We start from the raw sequence: 22,228 nt of genomic DNA, 5'->3' as shown, positions 1-22,228 counted from the left end.
CTGCCTCCGTTCCAAGCTGAGAAGTCCAGGTCTTGCCAGTCTTTCCTCATAACCAAGGCCCCCCTGACACTATGAGTAGGTGGGATTTTAACCCCCAAGAACGGGTGGTTTGGGGGCCGGTGGGTAGTTAAAACAATTCATTTTTGAAGTGCAACCGCAACCCAGCTCCAACATGCCCACTTCCATGTTTAACGGTGACTTATGAGACGTTAATAGGTCTTTTTAAATTGAATGTTATTGACCTTTAAATTTAATGCCTCTAGTGCAGGTTTCTCGGGGCATGTGAATCTCGCCAGTGAAAAGGTGACGAGAAGAACATGATCATTAGGTAAGTGCCTTAATTGCACTGCTTGTGGGCCAGGAGGAGCAGGAGTGTTTCCTCCAGGACCAGCAAGGTTACCTGCCCCGATCGGACCCCCGCGATTGGCCGCCCCCCATAAATCCTGATCTCTTCCCCACCCCCCAATCCCCCAATCCAACCCATCAAAGATCCCAATCTCTCCACGACACCCAACCCCCCCCCCCCAATCCAACCCCCAAAGATCCCGATCTCTCCCAACCTCCCCATACAAACCCCAAGGACTTGAATCACTCCCCAGCTGCTTTCCCGCCCAACAGGCAGCCAGCCTGTCAATGTGGCAGGCTGCCAGGCGCGAAACCTGGAAGTAAAATTTTTATTCTTCAATTAAATTGCGATCGTAGATTCCAACTCTATCTTTAATTATAGACTTTAGTAATTTCCCAACAGGTGTTAGGCTAACTGGTCTTAAAATTCCCTGGTTTCCCCCTCGCCTTTCTTAAATAGCGGAGTGACATATGCATTTTCTGAGCTAAAGGATACTTCCTCTGATTCCACTGCCACTCTCAGTTTCATATCAGCAAATGTGATCACTTTGCAATGAGTTTGAGTCTAGGTCATCTATGTAAATGAAAAACAGCAATGGTCCCAACACCAAGTCCTGGGGCATCCCATTCAGTACACTTTCTCCCTTACCCCCCTCCCCACACCCCCCCCCACCCAAATAACACCTCGAACCACTGCTTTCTGTCCTTCAGCATGTTTCTTATCCAGTCCCAGGTTAATTCTGAATCCCCACAGCTTTGAGTTTGAATGTAGCCCTTTCAAGAAAGAATTTTGCAGTCTTATGTTTACCCTCTGCTACCATGTTTTTCTCTAGATATCTCTTTACCCTTCTGGTTACCTCTAACTCATTTCTGCATTTTCTTATATTCATCCAAATGAACCCCTTCCTCCCTGATGTATATTGATTTATTCAATCAACTGGGATACAGAATGCACACAAGTGTCACTATCTGCTCTTCAAATGTCCAAAATCTCAACATCTTCTCTGCTTGCAGGACAAGATGGTGGCTCATAATTTTTAATACTTAAGCTCCCTTGAACAGGCCACGCTGGATATTCTGGGGCCTGAGAGCACAGGGTGAAGTCAGAGGCCTCTCCAAAGCCAAGGGCAAATGTCTTCCTTTCCAGTTTATTTTTCTCCATTCACTCCCTCACTCACATGCATGCACTCCAGCATGACACAGATAAGGGGAACATGTGTTAATATGCTTCCTGCAAAATAATCCTTCAAACATTATATAGCTATGCAAGCACTTTTTGCAGGAGCATCTTGCAGCTAGTACTCTAACATATGCTCTTCTCTGTTCTTGTAGCAATCCCCAAGAACCAGCCTGATCTGTCCCAAATCATCATTAACGCAGCACCCTATATCAAGCACTTCAGCTGCAGCAAGCATCAGCAGAGGGACATGCGCCCTGGGAATTTAGACAGACAGTCAGTTTGATGAAGGTGCACAGGGTGAGTTACAGAGCATAAATCGGAGCATGTTATTGATGACGGAAGAGCAGCAGGAACCTGCTGGCTGAAGGGCCAGCTCGTGTCCTTCTTTAGTTGCAAGTTGGACTTCACAGGATCTGCATAACAAAAGGGAACTAAGCACCAATTATTTTTGCTGTCATTAGAGATGTGGCAGCAGTCCACTCCTGCATTTGTGCAGTGCGCACAACAGCTTATCAGAGCTGTAGTCCATCAAGGAGCATTTCAAGCTGAGCCCTCATTGACTGAGGTTCTTTGCACAATAGGAGACTTTCTTGTTTTCAAATTAAGGCACCATGACCGCCTTCCTGCCCCTTGCCCAATGGCTGACTGAGAATTGAGCAATGATTTGTATGATACTGTGTTGCTGGGTCACTGAAGCTGCACATTGATGGAGTGGAACCCCATCCGGTTCATGAAGGCCAAGGGAGGCCCAGATGGTCACATGGATGCCATCAACAATACCATGGATTATGGGAGATCTTGTAATGCAAAAAAGGGGCCTCTCTTTTTGCTGCCAATTTTCCATGGGGAAAATGACAAAGGTGTCTGCCCTGTTGAACAATGCATCACTGACTTGCTTAATGAAGATGTGCACTATAAATTGTTGGATACTACTAATGTCCTTTGTGGAAGCTTGTAATGAGCTCGAGCCACAAAAGTTCATGGCTGTGGTGACCTTAACTGCTACTATCACTGCTGTTGGTGGCTTCATGCAAGTTAGCTCCCAGTAGACCACACAACTCTGGTCATTGCCCGCTTGGTGAAAGAGAACCTGAAAAAGGGCAGTTTTCCTCAGACATTCCAGACATGGTGCGCCCGGTTCTGTTGATACAGCAGCTTGGGCAAGGGCATTCCACTTTGGTGCAGTCAAACATGCCTCACCATCTTTCTGTTCCTCCAAAATAACATGGGGGAAACACCCATAGGAATTTTCATATTCTGAATTTTAATTGGAGAAACCAAAAATTTAGGATAAATTGGGGACAGTAAAAAAAAAGCAAGCACTCGCAAAATCCAGTTCTCAGAAATCCACTGTTAACTTTGAAAAGTGGAGTTTATCATGAGACAACAACTTGCATTCATATAGCACCTTTTAATGGCCCAAGGCGCTTCACGGAGGCATAATCAGAGAAAAATTGACACCGAGCCAAAGAACGAGATATTGGGAGAGGTGAGTAAAAGCTTGGTCAATGAGGTAGGTTTTAGTGAGGTTCTTAAAAAGGAGAGAGATATGGAAAGGAGGAAAGTTGTTTCAGTGGTAAGCGTCCCTCCCATAGCAGTCAGTCAGTCTGTTATCTATTGACTGACACAGCCCTATATGTACTTGTTTGATGATGTACCAAGTGGTGTAACAATAATTTCACCTGAACTAAATATTCATGTCTTTCACACTTGCACTGCTGTAATTTTTCCAAAGGTGCACCGAGCAAACACTCAGTGAGATGAGCCCCAATACAAATTGATAAGCTGCTTTATTTCACTGTAAGGTGAATGTACAGTATGGAAGCTATGATCACACTCACTTAATTCAAAACAGTACAACTTATCTTTGTGCATTAATACAAAATAAAGATCACACCATGGTCCCTCATACACCACCCCCCTCAGTGGATTGTCTTTCTTGATTTAAACAAGAGGACTTCTAGTTGTCCCTTCTATGCCCAACATTTCTGACCTTGTAGTCTTAGCAAAAGCCTTCGCAATTTTCTCTGAAAAGCCTGACTGCCCTCTCCTCCTTCCTGTTTCAAAAAGCCTCTCTTTACCAGCCTGTCTCACAGCCTCTACCTTAAATGTCTCTGTCCACAGACTAAAAAAAAGAAAGATTTTCCAACAAAATGGGGGTGAGATGTTTTTCAATTGCCAAGACAGGCTGACAAATTGTTTCTTTGCAGTCTATGGATAAACAACAACAAAGCTAGTTCATTAGCATCTTACTTCCCCAATCTCTTATTTACTTGTTTGAATACTCTATGCTTTTAAAACACAACATTAAAAGTCACAACTGCAAATCCTTTCTGTGGTACCTGGTCAGAAAATCCCAAAACATGACCAGGTCATCGAAATGCCTTGAGCAGCACCTGGATTGTTGAGTACAACTGAGGCACCCATCTGAGTGAGGAAGGGTTTCACTGAGACATCTGCTGCAGCATTAGTTGGCCCACAGGCATTTGGGAGGAGGCTAATTTTTTTTAAATTATCTGTTCTGTTCTTCCGCTGGCTTCAGCAATGTAACTGATCTCTTGTCAGAGAGATTCCCCCTTTCTGCTCATTTTATTTTAATGAGATTAATCAAGGTCATCACTTTTGTTCCAAGTGATTTACAGCATATTCATGGATGACTGAGTAATACACCAGTTTAGACACTAATCTTTCACTTCTAAGGCCAATATGGACCAATAGCATAGCTGCATTTAAGGGGAAAATTAGATAAGCACATGAGGGGCAAAGGAATAGAAGGGTATCCTGATAGGGTTAGATGAATTAGGGAGGGAGGAGGCTCATGTGCAGCATTAACGCCGGCACAGACCAGTTGGGCCGAATGGCCTGCTTCTGTGCTGTAGTTTCGATGTAATGGAATGAAACAGTCATACATCTGTTCTAAGGGCCGTGCGTAAAATTAGCTTGGGCGCTTTAATCCATTTTTGAGCGGGCAGAGGCCCTCAGCACAAAAATGCCTCCAATTCCACACTAATGAGCAGAAAAAAACAGCAATCTCAGGAGAGACCAGGGGATAGCTGGTGTGGGAAATGTAAAAATATCACACACAAAGTGCTTTTCTCGGGTTGAGCAAAGTGTAAGGGTTGAATTAACTAAACTGTCCACTGGAAACACATCAGGCATTCCGGCACGCACTCCCCCATGACCTTCCATTCTTTACGAAAAATCAGCCTTGTAATATCCAGTATAATGGAAATGTTGTTTAAGAAATTTTGGGGACAGTTATATCCTATACCAGCTGCTACAGGTAATTTACACGTTTTGCTTAAAAATGTAACCAAAGAGAACAATTCAACCAATTGCTTCCAGTGAGTGAAAGGGGCGAGAATGAGAAATCTGATCCTCACAACACAGTTTCTTTATTCATATTTCTCTACAAAGACATTAAAATTACGTGAATACATTTTGTTATTTTGCCAGACATGGAGAATGATGAGAACCAAGAACAAGCAAAAACAACTACAACTTATTCCTTCCCCAAGGAAATGCTTAACTTTGAAATCTATAAACACTGGCAGACACAATAATACACTGATTAAAAGCATAAATGATTGCCACGCAAGGCTATCAAAGTTTGTTTCCATGTGTGAGTTCATGAATGTTGATAGAGATTAGAAATGAAAAACTACAGCAGTGTTGCAGAGGCAAGTTTTACGCCTCCCGAAAAGACAAATGGTCTCGTCAAAAATACCTGCAAACCGGCATATTCCTCAATTCCAGATATATGATTCCAGCATGAAGATGAAAGCCTACCCCAGTATCTCGAATACTCAGAGTGCTCAATAGAAACACTGACTACACAGCTGAAGCTGCCATGTTCATAAAGCACGAACCACCAAAACAAGACAAGATGCACCAATTCATTGCCAATGCGATGCCTCTAAGTACACGCTATAATTTTAATGGTGAATAGTGGCAAATATCCACAAGCCACATACATACATACACTGGTGACACCAGAATGGAATGGTAATGGAGGGGTTGGGGGGGAAGCAAGAAGAGAAGAGGATCCAGGTGAAAAAGCAGGACAACAAGCTGATTGGATCTCCACCCATTCTGTGGCATGCATGAGCTTCAAGTGCAGCCTTAAATTGGTCCTAAGGAACTCATGACAAAAACAGGCAAGAGTTTCTTATTAACAGGTTAATGTATTTTAATTAAATGCATATAGCACACTCGCAATTTCCTGTGATACTCGTTAGAAATGCATGGTGCACTGAATTCACCAGCACAAAACGAACAAGGGAGCACATGTGCTCTAGACTGACAGGAATGCAGTATTTAAACAGGACTCACTGAGCTTCTGTGTTTTGAGAAGAACACCAAAAACTGGAACTTGTCTTTAGTTTTGTACTAGGTGTTATTTTTGCTACTAATTTTCGTCAAGTTGCTTTTTGTGGTTTTTAAACCAGATTTTCAGTTGTTGCAATTATAATTTTGAAAATCCTGAAAGAGATTTAAAGAGAGATGCAAGGCAGGTCAGACTGCAGAGGTACACTGCCTTTACCAGCCCTTAACCCCGAAGCCATAGCTAGAGGCAAAGGGACACCTACTTTGGAACGTCAGAGAAAAACTGCCTTTGAATGTTTCAATTCACTAGAAGACAATGACAGCATGGAGTCATCTGCCAAACGCTAATCTCCACACAACCTCCATCACAGGAACGGCACTGCCAGTGGCCTTCAAGATCACCACAGTCCTGGAATTTTATTGCTTTTTTTAAAAAAAAAGGTTTTTGTGCTCAAGGTGAGGGGTGTTAATGTTGGGGAATAAAACCCTTCCCATTTTAGGCACCCAGTGTTTGGGAATGGATAAGAAACTGGCTGATGGGTAGAAAACAACAAGCACTCATTAGAGGAGCTTTGTTTGGATGGCAGAAAGGTGGAAAGTAGGGTGCCCCAGGGCTCAGTATTGGAACCACTTCTCTCTCTTACTTATATAAAAACATACCTGAATTCAGAAACTCAACACAAAGTGGTCAAATCTGTAGATGCCGACAATCTAGGAAGAACACTGGAATTGGAAGAGGAAACTCAAACTACAGGATCACTTGGATACAATGTGTAAGAAAAGTTGCAGATGAAATTGGATGCAGAATGTAAAGTACTGAATATAGGAAGAAAAAATACGCAACTCACGTATCCCATTAAGGGTACTGAGAAAGCTACAGATGAAACCAAAAGAGACCTAGGAATCTATTAGGCTTAACGCTCAACGTGTCCAACCAATGAAGAGCAGCAACTAACAAGTCAATAGAATGGTGAACTACAGTAGAGTACAAGTCAGAGGACCTTGTGACCAAACTGTAGAGTCTCTGGTCAGACTGCAGCTTGAGTACTGTGTTTAGTAATGATCGCCAAGAAACAATGGAGATGTTCAAACATTGGAGGCAGTGCAGAGAAGAGCCACAAGGCTGATCCCTTGGGCGAAATTTGAGGACAGAAAGAATGCACAAACTGGAAAGGAGATCTTACAGGTTTATAAAGATGGTTAATGGTATGAGAAAGCTAAATCCAAAATATTATTTGATAAAAAGAGTAGGACAAAGAGACAAAAAATTCAAGTAGATAGCATAACTCCATGACAGCCTCCCTCGTGAAGCACAGATGCAAAGGCAGAACCCCACCGATATTCCCAAGTATGTGTACCTAGGTCTGAAAATGAGGCCCTGGGCCTAGATCAAGTGGGTATCAAATATCCATGTGCTTTTTCCTCCAAATCCCTCAACGCCATTGAAAGACCCAATATAATGCCCATGCTGAGCATCGTGGTTACTACTAAGATAGCAGCTGCCATCAGCAACAGTGCTGTGGAGAAAGGTCTTTGCAAAAGGGGTCTTGCAATGCAAAAATGCAGCAAATAGGATCAGACAGTATTGTTTCAAAGATCATGCAGAAACTGTAGTGTGTAAAGTCTGGAAAATTACAACTCGCAATGCTAATGGTATCATAGTAGGTACAGCACAGGAGGAGGCCATTCGGCCCATCATGCCTATGCCGGCTCTTTGAAAGAGCTATCCAATTAGTCCCATTCCCCTTAGCCCTGTAATTTTTTCCCCCCTTCAAGTATTTATCTAATTCCTTTTTGAAAGTTACAATTGAATCTGCTTCCACCTCCCTTTCAGGCAGTGCATTCCAGATTACAACTCGCTGCGTAAAAAAATGTTTCCTCATATCACCTCTGGCTCTTTTTCTTATCACCTTAAATCTCTGTACTCTGGTTACCGACCCTTTGCCACTAGAAATAGAGTAAATAAGGAGAAACTATCAAAACTATTCATGATTTTGAAAAACCTCTATCAAATCTCCCCTTAATCTTCTCTATTCTAAGGAGAACAACCCCAGCTTCTACAGTCTCTCCACATAACCGAAGTCCCTCAGCCCTGGTACCCTTCTTGTTAATCTCTTCTGCACCCTCTGAGGTCTTAACATCCTTCCTAAAATGTGGTGCCCAGAATTGAACACAATTACTCCAGCTGAGGCCTAACCTCTGAAGTAACCTGTCATCCAGCCCTTTCAGAATCAAAGTTCTGACGGCCACAGCAGGAAAACCAAGCAGCACCTGTTTTACATAGGTGAGTGGTACTACAAGAATGAGAACATTTTTTTAAAAAACAAGGAATTTGTCATGGGACCAATTAACATATGACTGACAACAATTAGCAGCCTCCAAAATCAGTGAAACATTTTGGATGCCTAATTCGGCACCTCACTAACCCAGTGCTCACGCCTACTTGCATTACTTTCTGCTGCATTTTTATGTTGCAAACATGGTGGTCTCGAGGTGTAGAAAGCATGGGTGTGCTCTATTGGGGTAATTTTCAAACTCTATTAAAGAGCACATCATAAATTCAGACTTGTTGAATGTTAAACAATTTCTATTTTATTTCAGATTACCAGCATCTGCAGTATCTTGCTTTTTGTCATAAATTCAGAAAGGCCTTTTGCATCATTTTCAACCATTTGATGCAACGATCTGTAAATTGTGCACATCATGTGCCTGAATTTCCAATATGTACTCCTGGCAAGTAGGGTTCTATACTGGGGGAGGCACCACCATGGGAGTGCAAAGTCAGAAAAGTACCCCTTATGAACACACCATGGTGAAATTGGCCCTATAATCTTGGACTTTTGAGCTAAGCTGATTAAAAGAAATCCAGGAATAGCCATCACCTTTTGAGAATATGATACACTGCCGGAAGACCAAAGCTATCCAATGGAGCCCTCACTATTGGCATAATTGGGAAAACTCAGAATTCTGGTAGATCATACAATTGGCATGCTAAAACAGAGACGCTCTTGTTTGTGTAGACAAGGCAGAGTACCTCTCTACAGTTCTGACAACATATCAAAAATAATCTGCGTTTGTTGTATCTTGCATAACGTTGCTATCTGCAGTGAGAGGAAACTCTGCAGTAAGAGGGTTAGGAGGGTTAGCCTGTAGCCTTGGTAGAGGAGTCTCAGTAATCATTTTTTGCGGGTGTACGTTTGTTAAAAGAAAATCGTGTTTGACTAACTTGATTGAGTTCTTTGATGAAGTAACGGAGAGGGTTGATGAGGGTACTGCAGTTGATGTTCCGTATATGGTCTTTCAAAGCCATTTGATTAAGTACCACATAATAGACTTGTTAGCAAAATTAAAGCCCATGGGATTAAAGAGATAGTAACAGCATGGATACAAAATTGGCTAAGGGACAGAAAGCAGAGGGTAGTAGTGAATAGTTGTTATTCAGACTGGAGTGAAGTATACAATGGTGTGCCCCAGGGGTCAGTATTAGGACCACTGCTATTTTTGATATATATTAATGACCTGGACTTGGGTATAATTTCAAAGTTTGCAGATGACATGAAACTCGGAAATGTAGTGAACAACGTGGAGGATAGCAACAGACTTCAGGAGGACATAGACAGACTAGTGAAATGGGCAGACACATGGCAAATGAAATTTAACACAGAGAAGTGTGAAGTGATACATTTTGATAGAAAGAATGGGGGAGAGGCAATGTAAACTAAATGGTACAATTTTAAAGGGAGTACAGGAACAGAGAGACCCGGAGGTGTATGAACACAAATCTTTGAAGGTGGCAAGACAAGTGGAGAAGGCTGTTAAAAAAAAGCATATGGGATCCTTGGCTTTATCAAGAGGCATAGAGTACAAAAGCAAGGAAGTTATGCTACACCTTTATAAAACACTGGTTAGGCCTCAGCTGGAGTATTGTGTTCAATTCTGGGTACCACACTTTAGGAAAGATGTCAAGGCCTTAGAGAGAGTGCAGAGGAAATTTACCAGAATGGTACCAGGGATGAGGGACTTCATGTTATATGGAGAGACTGGAGAAGCTGGGGTTTTTCTCCTTAGAACAGTGAAGGTTAAGGGATGATTTGAGAGATGTTCAAAATCATGAACGGTTTTGACAGAGTAATTAAGGAGAAACTGTTTCCAGTGGCAGAAGGGTCGGTAACCGGAGGACACAGATTTAATGTGATCAGCAAATGAGCCAGAGGCGGTGAGGATTTTTTAAAAATGCAGTGAGTTGTAATGATCTGGAATGCACTACCTGAAAGGGTGGTGGAAGCAGATTCAATAGTAACTTTCAAAAGGGAATTGGATAAATACTTGAAGGGAAAAAAATTACACAGAGCTATGGGGAAAGGGCAGGGGAATGGAACTAATTGTTTACCTCTTTCCAAGAGCTAGCACAGGCATGATGGGCTGAATGGCCGCCTTCTGTGCTATACCTACTATGAACTCAGCGTACAGTACATTTCCTCCCCAATTGTTCCTCACTTAGATTGTGCTCCTATTTGCCTTTCCTATAAACAAAGTGGCCCACCTCATATTTTGTTAGGTTAAACTGCATCTGCCATTGCCCTGCCATTTGCTTAATCGTGGTATTCTTTTGAAAATTCCTGCTCTACTTCATACTTCCCTGGGGGGGTTGATTTTCATCTTTAATGCCTGGGCGTGAAGCATTGTCTGGGCATAGCTCAGAGAAGAAAATTGGGTGAGAAGGATCACACATCCATAATGGAGTCCTCCCACCAAACATCTAAATTAACTGAAGGAAAATTGTTCCGGCTCCATTCCCAGGCCTCTGGGTCCCCTATATGAGTATTGCTCCGACTTATACCAGTATAACAGGAAGGGAGCCTCTGAAGTACCTTGACAGGCGTGAGCTTCCCACCCATCTGTGCAATGGGTGGACAGGTGTTCTGCTCCACTGCACTTCAGTCGGCAGAGCAGGTCTCCTGGAATTTCAGGCCCACTGTCCTCATTAAAAAAAAAATCTATAACCGCACAACCAGCACTCAACACCCTAACATCATCGAGTCCATCAGATCATTAAGAAAAAGGCAATAATTATTGCAAAGAGAGGAGACCGTTGACTAGATTTTGAGAGGGGTACGGTAGTGTAGTGATTACGTTACTGGACTAGTAATCCAGAGGTCTGGACTAATAATCAAGAATGCTAGTTCAAATCCCACCACGGCAATTTGAGAATTTGAATTCAATCTGGAAATCAAAAGCTGGTATGTGACCACGAAGCTGTCGAATTGTTGAACCCATTGGCTCATGAATATCCTTTAGGGAAGGAAATCTGCCGTCCATACCCTGGCCTATATGTGACTCCAGTCCCACACCAATGTGGTTGACTTTTAACTATCCTCTGAGTGGCCCAGCAAGCTACTCAGTTGTATCAAACCACTACCAGTTGTTCAAGAAGGTGGCCCACCCACCACCTTCTCAGGGCAACTAGGGATGGGGAATAAATGCCAGCCTTTCCAGCAACACCCACATCCAGAGACTTAATTTAAAAAGTCAAGCAAAAATGGGGTTGTGTTGGTCCATGGCAAAGGCTTACATGCACCAGCAGCTCAGCTCAAATTTTGCGATGGGGGTTCCTCCTCCTAATTTGAACAGGCTACTGGCACGAGAAAAGTTTGCCCAGAGAGCTTGGTCTGTATCACACTTGAGTAGATAGTACAAATTCAGCAAGGCAGCAGCTCTTAAAGCTGTAGTTTATCATTAAAGAAAAGTGTTGGCAGAAAAGTGGACCAATTGTTCACAATGGCACAAATGAGACATGTGGGCAACTTTGCTCCCAGGAATGCTGAAGATTTGGAATTCCTGCTACAGGAAATACACTAGAGGAACATGGGTCTATTTGGGGTTGGAAGCCACCCCCCAGTATAAGCACAGATGCCAGTTCCATAGAGGGCTGTCGTCAACCAAGTCACTCATGTCTGGCTGAAGACGAAGAAAAAGCGTTTTGTGAAGTAGAGGTGACAAAGACATGTGCCGAGGTAGTAGCAGATGTGGTCAAAACACCCTGCGTTGCACCTGCATTTGTTGGTCCTTCATGAACTCTTCTTCCTCATGTTAATTACGCAGTGTATTCAGAACTTCCTCCTCTTTGTAAGGTACAACGTCAAGCCAGCAGCAACCAAGAATAATGGAGCAAATTATTGGCAGGGGGAAAAAAAAAAATAGGGCACCATCCACTAAAACATGGAGCAAAATGCAGGAAAACATGAAAACGCAAAATAAATTTTAAAAATTCTAAAACCTGTAAGACATCTGCCAGATTTTGCATTCCCCATCCAAAATGTGCTACAGACCAAGCTTTCCAAACAAGTTTTTTCTGTGCCAGGCCAGGTCCTTGGACTCCCGTATGCCCAATTTTTAAAGAGCTTAAATATGCAATACTTACATAGCTCCTTTAACATAAAATTCACTCCAAGTCACTTCAATAACAGAAATAGGCAGGGAAGTGGACAATGAACCATGGAGGGAGAGATGGTCAAAAGACTAGTTAAAAAGATGAGTTTTGAGAAGACGTTTAAAGGAGGACAGGGAAGTGGAAAAGGGGCTGAGGGAGTAAGTGTCAGAGAATGGGGCAAAGGTAGATGAAGAGGAAGCCAGCAATGGCAGAGAGGTCAGAACATAAGAATTAGGAGCAGGAGTAGGCCATACAGCCCCTCGAGCCTGCTCCACCTTTCAGTAAGATCATGGCTGATCTTCAAACTCAACTTCACTTTCCCGCCCAATTCACATAGAGTCCAAAAATCTATTGATCTCAGACTTGAATATACTCAACGACCGAGCATCCACAGCCCTCTGGGGTAGAGAATTCCAAAGATTCACAAGCTTGTGAGTGAAGAAATTCCTCCTCATCCCAGTCCTAAATGGCCGACCCCTTATTCTGAGACTATGTTCTCTAGTTTCAGACTCTCCAGCAAGGGGAAACATCCTCCCAGCATCCACCGTGTCAAGCCCTCTAAAAATCTTATATGTTTCAATGAGATTACTTCTCATTCTTCTAGAGAGTAAAGGCCCATTCTACTCAATCATTCCTCATAGGACAACCCTCTTATCCCAGGAATCAATCTAGTGAACCTTCATTGCATCACCTCTAAGGCAAGTACATCCTTCCTTAGGTAAGGAGACCAAAACTGTACACAGTATTACAAGTGTGGTCTCACCAAAGCTCTGTACAATTGCAGCAAGACATCCTTACTCTTGTACTCCAAGCTCCTTGCAATAAATTGTAAACAATTTTACAACACCAAGTTATAGTCCAGCAATTTTATTTCAAATTCACAAGCTTTCGGAGGCTACCTCCTTCCTCAGGTGAACGATGTGAAAATAAATGCCAACATACCATTTGCCTTCTTGTCTGTTGTACCTATATGTTAACTGTGTGTTTTGTGTACAAGGACACCCAAATCCCTCTGAACACCAACATTTAATAGTTTCTCACCATTTAAAAAATGTTCTGTTTTTCTATTCTTCCTACCAAAGTGAATGACCTCACATTTCCCCACATTATACTCCATCCGCTACCTTCTTGCCCACTCACTTAACCTGTGTATATCTCTCTGTGTCCTCCTCACAGCTTACTTTCCCACCTAGCTTTGTATCATCAGCAAACTTGGATACATTACACTCAGTCCCTTCATCTAAGTCGTTAATATAGATTGTAAATAGCTGAGGCCCAAGCACCAATCCCTGTAGCACCCCACTAGTTACAATGTGCCAACCTGAAAATGACCCATTTATTCCTACTCTCTGTTTTCTGTCCGTTAACCAATTCTCAATCCACGTTAATAGATCATCCCAAATCCCACGAGCCCTAATCTTTTGTAACAACCTCTTGTGTGGCACCTTATCGAATGCCATTTGAAAATCCAAATATACTACATCCTCTGGTTCCCCCTTATCTACCCTGCTAATTACACCCTCAAAATACTCTGTTTTGTCAAACAAGATTTCCCTTTCATAAAACCTTGTTGACTCTGCTTAATCACGTTATGATTTTCTAAGTGCCCTGTAACTATGTCCTTAATAATAGATTCGAGCATTTTCCCTTCTACTGATGTCAGGCTAACTGGCCTATAGTTCCCTATTTTCTCTCTCCCTCCTTTCTTGAATAGTGGGGTTACATTTTCTATCTTCCAGTCCACTGGGACTGTTCTAGAATCTAGGAAATTCTGCAAGATCAAAACTAATGCATCCACTATCTCTGCAGCCACCTCTTTTAAAACCCTAGGATGTAGGTCATCAGGTCCAGGGAATTTGTCGGCTTTTAGTCCCATTAATTTTTCTAATACTTTTACTTGACTAATCTTAATTACTTTAAGTTCCTCCCTCTCATTAGAGCCTTGGTTCCCCACTATTTCCGGTATTTTTTTTGTATTTTTCTTCTACTGTGAAGACAGATACAAAATATTTGTTTAACGTCTGCCATTTCCTTGTACCCCATTATAATTTCTCCTATCTCTGCCTCTAAGGGACCCACATTTCCTTTTGCTAATCTCTTCCTTTTCATATACTTGTAGAAGCTCTTATAATCTGTTTTTATATTTCTTGCTAGTTTACTCTCATATTCAATTTTTCTTCCTCTATCAATTTCTTGGTTATCCCTTTGCTTATTTCTAAAACTCTCCCAATCCTCAGGCTTACTACTCTTTTTGGCGTGGAGATGCCGGTGATGGACTGGGGTTGACAATTGTAAACAATTTTACAACACCAAGTTATAGTCCAGCAATTTTATTTTAAATTCACAAGCCTCCGAAAGCTTGTGAATTTAAAATAAAATTGCTGGACTATAACTTGGTGTTGTAAAATTGTTTACTCTTTTTGGCAACATTGTAATCTTTTAATCTAATACTATCCTTAACTTCTTTAGTTAGCCACGGTTAGATCACCTTTCCCATGGAGTTTTTATTCCTCAGGGGTCAGGATGGATAAAAGGCCAGAGTTAGTGGGTATGAGAGCATACAAGTCTAGAAAAAGTTGCAAAGATAGAGTAGGGCAACATCTTGGAGAGACTTGAGGATGAGGAGTTCAAATCTCAAATGTTGCGGAGGGGGCAGGGATCCAATGTAAGTCAGTAATGGGCAAGTATGACTTAGGACAGGATATACAGCTAGCTGCACTTTGGACAAGTTGGAGTTTGTAGAAAATGGAGAACTGAAGGTATTGAAATTAGAGTCTAGTGATGACAAAAGCATGGATAGAGGTTTCAGCGGCATAGGGGCTGAGGCAAGGGCAAAGGTGAGCAACACTGCTGAGGTGGGATTAGGTCACGCAGATAATGGACAGGATGTGGGGTTTGAAGTTCAGCACTGGTTCAAACAGAACACCAAAATTTTGCACAGTCAGGTTCAGCCTAAACAAATGACCAGGCTGGAGGCTGAAATTAGTGACAATGGAATGAAATGAGTTGAAGGAAATTGAGGCTTATCTATGACTCCGTGGGAAAGGCAGTCTGACACCATTGAGGTGGTTGTGGGGTCAAGAAAGGTGGTGTCATCAATATATACATATCCAGGCAGAACAGGTACAGAGCAAGAGTGCCCTGAATGTAAAAAAAGCAAAGAGAAAAAAAAATCCAACCTCCACACCTTTCAGCTTCCACGTACCTTATTAATATGTTTCTTTTAAAGACACACATGTACACAGACATTATAACATGAAGCTTTATCCTCAATCTGGTGGTGAACTTCTTATCTGTAAGTAAAGTTTGGCAATATCAAGGGGGGGGAAAAGAAATCAAAATAGTAGTTTGGGCTTAAAAGACCAGTCTGCTGGTTTTATTGCTGTTGCAAATAGAACGTGTTTTTTTCTAAATGTTTAATATGTACTTAGATTCTGTAAATCCACTATTTCATTGATTTGACAAGAATTGAAAGGTAATCTTATTAACACATCTGTTAGTAAAGCTTATTTGAAAAAGAATCGGTAAGCAGGAGACAGATTTTTTGGAAAGCAGGGAGCAGGTCGTGGCAGTCTTAAGCGGGTGAATAACGGCAGTCCCCAGGATCTCTGGAAGGCTAGAAAATTATTAGCGGTTCCTGCAAAGCAATTGCTTCAACCTGTTACTTTGATAACAGAAAGACTCTTCCAAAAAAAAGCCACTTAAGCTATGACTCGAACCAGCAATGCAAGCAGAGAAATAATGTGTTAATGTCGTTCAGATTTATTACAGAATATAATAAATACCTTTATTATTTCATGTTTTCAATTTATGTTAGAAGTTTTAGCCTTCTGCATACTACAACATAAAGTGGAAAGTGAACACGCAAACTTTGATATGCATCGCAGTTATACAATATCCAACCATCCACTTTTCAAGTTTGATCTTTCAATAGTTTGCAAATGATTCAGAATTCCTAATTAAAGCCATGCTACGGCCAGTGACAACCTCGTGCTCCTTAAAACAGGTTCAAACGCTCACAATACCGAGAGTCTGGAACTGAGTTCAAAATAAAAAGTCCTTCGGATTATTAAAAAGAAAAGAAAGCCAATACTTACAGATTGAAGTAGGTGCGTAAAATCGCAACTGGAACGCGAGCAGCTGTTTCCTTGGTGCATCTCACAAACTGAGCGGAGCAGCGGCAGATCTTGGGGCAGTGATAAGTTTGCACACAAGAATGATACACTATATTCCAACTTATCAATAAAACCAGATAAATAATACTAACTGGAGCCATTTTGGCTTTTTAAAAAAAAAATTGTGTGGGTTTTCAGGTCGGCTTGGCGAGCTCTGGTGTTTTGTGTGTGTGATTTTCTTTAATCGGATGCGATGGGCTGCTAGCAGCTCTCCACGGTCCCGATGCTGCTCCTCGTGCACTGCGAGTGCCCGCGCACCGCCCCGATCACCTGGAGGGTCCGCGCGGTCGGGCGCGCTCGCGTGGCTGGCTGGCTGCCTCTCTCTCCCGGACTCTTGTGGCGCACAAGCACCCACCCCACGTTCAACAGGGGAGTGATTTCCTGCTGAGTCCCCAGCAAGACGCTTGGAAATCTGGAAATCAAAAACCAGAGCATGCTGGAAATACTCAGCAAAGTCAGGCAGCGTCGGTGGAGAAAGAAACGGAGTCAACGTTTCAGGTCCACGACCCCCTTCCTCAGAACTGGAAGCTAAAGATTAAACAGTTTTTTTAAAGCAAGTGCGGAGACAGGGGAGGAAAGAACAAATGGAAAGGTCTCTGATGAGGGCAGGAGTGATTAAATGACAAAAGGGATGGTGGTGCAAGGCAAGGAGGGTGGTAATGAAGCAGTCCGAGCCCGCATGCAGCAAGACCTGGACAACATCCAGGCTTGGGCTCATAAGTGGCAAGTAACATTCGCGCCAGGCAACGACCATCTCCAACAAGAGAGAGTCTAACCACCACCCCTTGACATTCAACGGCATTACCATCGCCGAATCCCCCACCATCAAGATCCTGGGGGTCACCATTGAACAGAAATTTAACTGGACCAGCCACATAAATACTGTGGCTGCAAGAGCAGGTCAGAAGTTGGGTATTCTGCGGCGAGTGACTCACCTCCTGACTCCCCAAAGCCTTTCCACCATCTACAAGGCACAAGTCAGGAGCGTGATGGAATACTCTCCACTTGCCTGGATGAGTGCAGTTCCAACAACAGTCAAGAAGCTCGACACCATCCAGGACAAAGAAGCCCGCTTGATTGGCACCCCATCCACCACCCTAAACATTCACTCCCTTCACCACCGGCGCTCCGTGGCTCCAGTGTGTACCATCCACAAGATGCACTGCAGCAACTCGCCAAGGCTTCTTCGACAGCACCTCCCAAACCCGCAACCTCTACCACCTAGGAGGACAAGGGCAGCAGGCACATGGGAACAACACCACCTGCACGTTCCCCTCCAAGTCACACACCATCCCGACTTGGAAATATATCGCCGTTCCTTCATCGTCACTGGGTCAAAATCTTGGAACTCCCTTCCTAACAGCACTGTGGGAGAACCTTCACCACATGGACTGCAGCGGTTCAAGAAGGTGGCTCACCACCACCACCTCAAGGGCAATTAGGGATGGGCAATAAATGCTGGCCTCACCAGCAACGCCCACATCCCATGAACGAATAAAAAAACAAAAAAATAAAGAAACAAACAATGAACATAACATAAGAAATAGGAGCAGGAGTACGCCATATGACCTCTGGAGCCTGCTCTGCCATTCAATAAGATCACATGGCTGACCTTTGACCTCAATTCCACTTTCTCACCCAATCCCCATATCCCTTGATTCCCTTAGAGTCCAAAAATCTATCAATCTCAGTCTTGAATATATTCTACAACTGAGCATCCGCAGCCATCTGGGTAGAGAATTCCAAAGGTTCACAACACTCTTAGTGAAGAACTTTCTCCACATCACAGTCCTAAATGGCTGACCCCTTATCCTGAGTCTATGTCCCCTAGTTCTAAGCTATGGGAAATAGCCTTTCAGCATCAACCTGTCAAGTCCTCTCAGAATCATATATATTTCAATCAGATCACCTGTTATTCTTCTAAACTCCAGACAGTATAGGCCCATTCTACTCAATCTCGCCTCATAGGACAATCCTCTCATCCCAGGAATCAATCTAGAGAACCTTCGTTGCACCGCCTCTAAGGCAGGTATATCCTTCCTTAGGTAAGGAGACCAAAACTGTACATTGTACTCCAGGTGTGGTCTCACCAAAGTCCTATACAATTACAGCAAGACTTCCTTACTCTTGTACTCCAACTCTCTTGCAATAAAGGCCAACATACCAATTGCCTTCCTAATTGCTTGCTGTACCTATATGTTAACTTTCTGTGTTTCATGGGAAAGGGCACCCAAATCCTTCTGAACACCAACATTTAATAGTTTCTCACCATTTAAAAAATATTCTGTTTTTTCTATTCTTCCTATCAAAGTGAATAACCTCACATTTCCCCACATTATATTCTATCTGCCACCTTCTTGCCCACTCACTTAACCTGTCTATATCTCTTTTTGTTCTCCTCACAGCTTACCTTCCCACCTAGCTTTGTATCATCAGCAAACTTGAATACATTACACTCAGTCCCTTCATCTAAATCATTAATATAGATTGTAAATAGCTGAGACCCCAGCACCAATCCTTGCGGCACCCCACTAGTTACAGCCTGCCAACCTGAAAATGACCTGTTTATTCCTACTCTCCGTTTTCTGTCCGTTAACCAATCCTCTATGCATGCTAATATATGACTCCCAATCCTATGCCTTTATCTTGTGTAACAACCTTTCATGTGGCAACTTATTGAATGTCTTTTGAAAATCCAAATATACTACATCCACTGGTTCCCCTTTATCTACCCTGCTAGTTACATCCTCAAAAAACTCTAATAGGTTTGTCAAACATGATTTCCCTTTCATAAAACAGTGTTGACTCTGCCTAATCATATTATGATTTTCTAAGTGCCCTGTTACCATGTCCTTAATAATGGATTCCAGCATTTTCCCGACAACTGATGTCAGGCTAACTGTCCTGTAGTTCCCTGTTTTCTCTCTCCCTCCTTTCTTGAATAGCAGTGTTACATTTGCTACCTTCCAATCCACTGGGACCATTCTAGAATCTAGGGAATTTTGGAAGATCACAATCAATGCATCCACCATCTCTGCAGCCACCTCTTTTAGAAGCCTAAGATGTAAACCATTAGGTCCAGGGGATTTGTTGGCTTTTAGTCCCATTAATTTCTCCAGTACTTTTTCTTTACCAATATTAACTACTTAAAGTTCCTCCCTCTCATTAGACCCTTGGTTCCTGACTATTTCTGGTATGTTTTTTGTGCCTTCTACTGTGAAGACAGACACAAAATATCTGTTCAATGTCTCTGCCATTTCCTTATTCCCCATTATAATTTCTCCTGTCTCAGACTCTAAGGGACCCACGTTTACATTTGCTACTCTCTTCCTTTTTATATACTTGTAGAAGCTCTTACAATCTGTTTTTATATTTCTTGCCAGTTTACTCTCACATTCTATTTTCTCCCTCTTTATCAATTTTTTGGTCATCCTTTGCTGGTTTCTAAAATTCTCCCAATCCTCAGACTTACTACTCTTCTTGGCAACGTTGTAAGCCTCTTCTTTTAACCGAATACTATCCTTAAATTCTTTAGTTCGCCACGGATGGATCACTTTTCCCGTAGAGTTTTTATTTCTCAATGGAATGTATGTTCATTGAGAATCATGAAATATTTCTTTAAATGTTTGCCATTGCTTATCTACCATCATATCTTTTAATCTAATTTCCCAATCAACTTTAGCCAACTCGCCCAGATGTGATTGGCTTTGTTTAAGTTTAAAACTCTAGTATTGAACTTAAGTACGTCACTCTCAAACTCAATGTGAAATTCCAACATATAATGATCACTCTTCCCCATAGGATCCCTTACTATGCAATTACTAATTAACCCTATCTCATTACACAAGACAAGATCTAAAATAGCCTGTTCCCTAGTTGGATCCACAACGTATTGTTCTCGGAAACTGTCTCAAATGCATTGCATGAACTCATCCTCCAAACTACTTTTGCCAATTTGATTTGCCCCAGTCTATATGAAGATTAAAGTCCCCCACGATAACTGCATTACCTTTGTTACAAGCTCCTCTTATTTCTTGATTAATATTCTGTCCAACAGCAAAACTACTGTTAGGGGGCCTATAAGCTACTCCCACCAATGTTTTCTGCCCCTTGTTATTTCTTATCTCCATCCATACTGAGTCTACTTCCTGATCTTCCAAGCCAAGATCCTTTCTCACTACTGTATTTATGTCATCATGTATTATCAGGGCTACACCCTTGCCTTTTCCATTTTGTCTGTCTTTTCAAAAAGTCAAGTACCCTGGAATATTTAGTCCCCAACCTTGGTCACCTTGCAACCACGTCTCATTAATGGCTACTAGATCAAACCCATTTATCTCTATTTGTGCGATTAATTCATCTGTCTTGTTACGAATGCTTTGTGCATTCAGATAAAGCGCCTTTAATTTTAACTTTTTACTATTTTTCCCTGATTTGACATTATTTACTGATGCACTATTACCGTTAAACTCTCTGTCCCTTCCTGTCACACACTGCTTATCTTTACCCAAATCGCTACACTGCTCTATGGGCTTGACTTTTCTCTTTAGATTTATAAATTTCCCCTTAACTGAACCCTCCTCCCCCCCTTATTAGTTTAAAACCCTGTCAACAGCCCTAGTTATTCAATTCGCCAGGACACAGGTCCCAGCCCAGCTTAAGCCAAGCCCCTTCCAATAGAACAGCTCCCTCTTTTCCCAGTACTGGTGCCAGTGCCCCATGAATCGAAACCCCTGTCTCCTACACCACTCTTTGAGCCAGGCCTTTAACTCTCTGATCTGTTTGACCCGATGCCAATTTGCGCTTGGCTCAGGTAGTAATCCAGAGATTATTACCTTTGAGATTCTGCTTATTAATTTGGACTCTATCTCCTCAAACTCCCTCAGCAGAACCTCATTCCTAGTTCTACCTATGTCGTTAGTTCCTACGTGCACCATGACAACTTGATCCTCCCTCTCATGCTCCACGTTCTTTTCCAGCCGTGAGGAATAATCCTTAACCCTGGCACCGGGCAGGCAACACAGCCTTCGGGACTCCCGGTCACGGTTGCTGAGAACAGTATCTATCCCCCTGACTATACTATCCCCTACCACTATCACATTCCTTTTTACTCCCCCCACTTGAATGGCCTCCTGTACCACGGTGCCCAGGTCAGTTTGCCCATCCTCCATGCAATCCTTGTTCTCATCCATACAGGTAGCAAGTACCTTATATCCGTTGGACAAGGTCAAAGGCTGAAGCTCCTCCATCACCGTATCCTCGGTCCCCCATACCTGCCTGACTCACAGTCACTTCCTCCTGTCCTTGACCACTGACCAAATCTACACTACTACCTAACCTAAGGAGTGTGACTGCCTCCTGGATCAATGTGTGCAGATAACTCTTCCCTTCCCTGATGCATTGCAATGTCTGCAGCTCAGACTCCAGCTTAACAACTCTGAGCCGAAGTTCCTCGAGCTGCAGACACTTACTACAGATGTGGTTGTCTGGGATCACACTGCTCTCCACAATCTCCCACATGCTGCAGTTACAACACATTAGTTAAAGTTTTTATTCACTCGATACTTTTATTTTTATCAATTAATTAGTTTATCTAGTTAAGTTATTAATTTAATAAAGTAATAAGTATTTAGCTCTTAGTTTCAATCACTGTCCTAGCTTAGAGAGCAAAAAAAAATGATACTCACCAATCAATCACCTACCTGCTGTGCTGTGACATCACTCCTTGATTATCTTTTGCTCTCTCTCTCGCCCGGCTGCATTTATACCCCC

At 42.5% G+C, this 22,228-nt stretch overlaps 1 protein-coding gene across 3 annotated transcripts in view; it reads right to left on the bottom strand.

The window, feature by feature from the left end:
- LOC137324455 (lutropin-choriogonadotropic hormone receptor-like) overlaps positions 1-16,853 on the bottom strand; it is a 98,625-nt gene extending 81,772 nt beyond the window's left edge. Inside the window, exon 1 of one of the 3 annotated variants that reach the window (XM_067988737.1) lies at positions 16,379-16,853. In XM_067988737.1, coding sequence (XP_067844838.1) covers positions 16,379-16,557 — 179 coding nt within the window. In that variant the 5' untranslated portion in view covers positions 16,558-16,853. The remainder of the gene's footprint in view (positions 1-16,378) is intronic. The other 2 variants (XM_067988738.1, XM_067988736.1) reach the window with 2 other exon arrangements.
- Positions 16,854-22,228: the final 5,375 nt, after the last annotated feature.

Source organism: Heptranchias perlo, chromosome 8 (assembly GCF_035084215.1).
Source record: "Heptranchias perlo isolate sHepPer1 chromosome 8, sHepPer1.hap1, whole genome shotgun sequence".
NCBI lineage: Eukaryota > Metazoa > Chordata > Chondrichthyes > Hexanchiformes > Hexanchidae > Heptranchias > Heptranchias perlo.
This window is presented reverse-complemented; position numbering and strand designations above follow the sequence as displayed.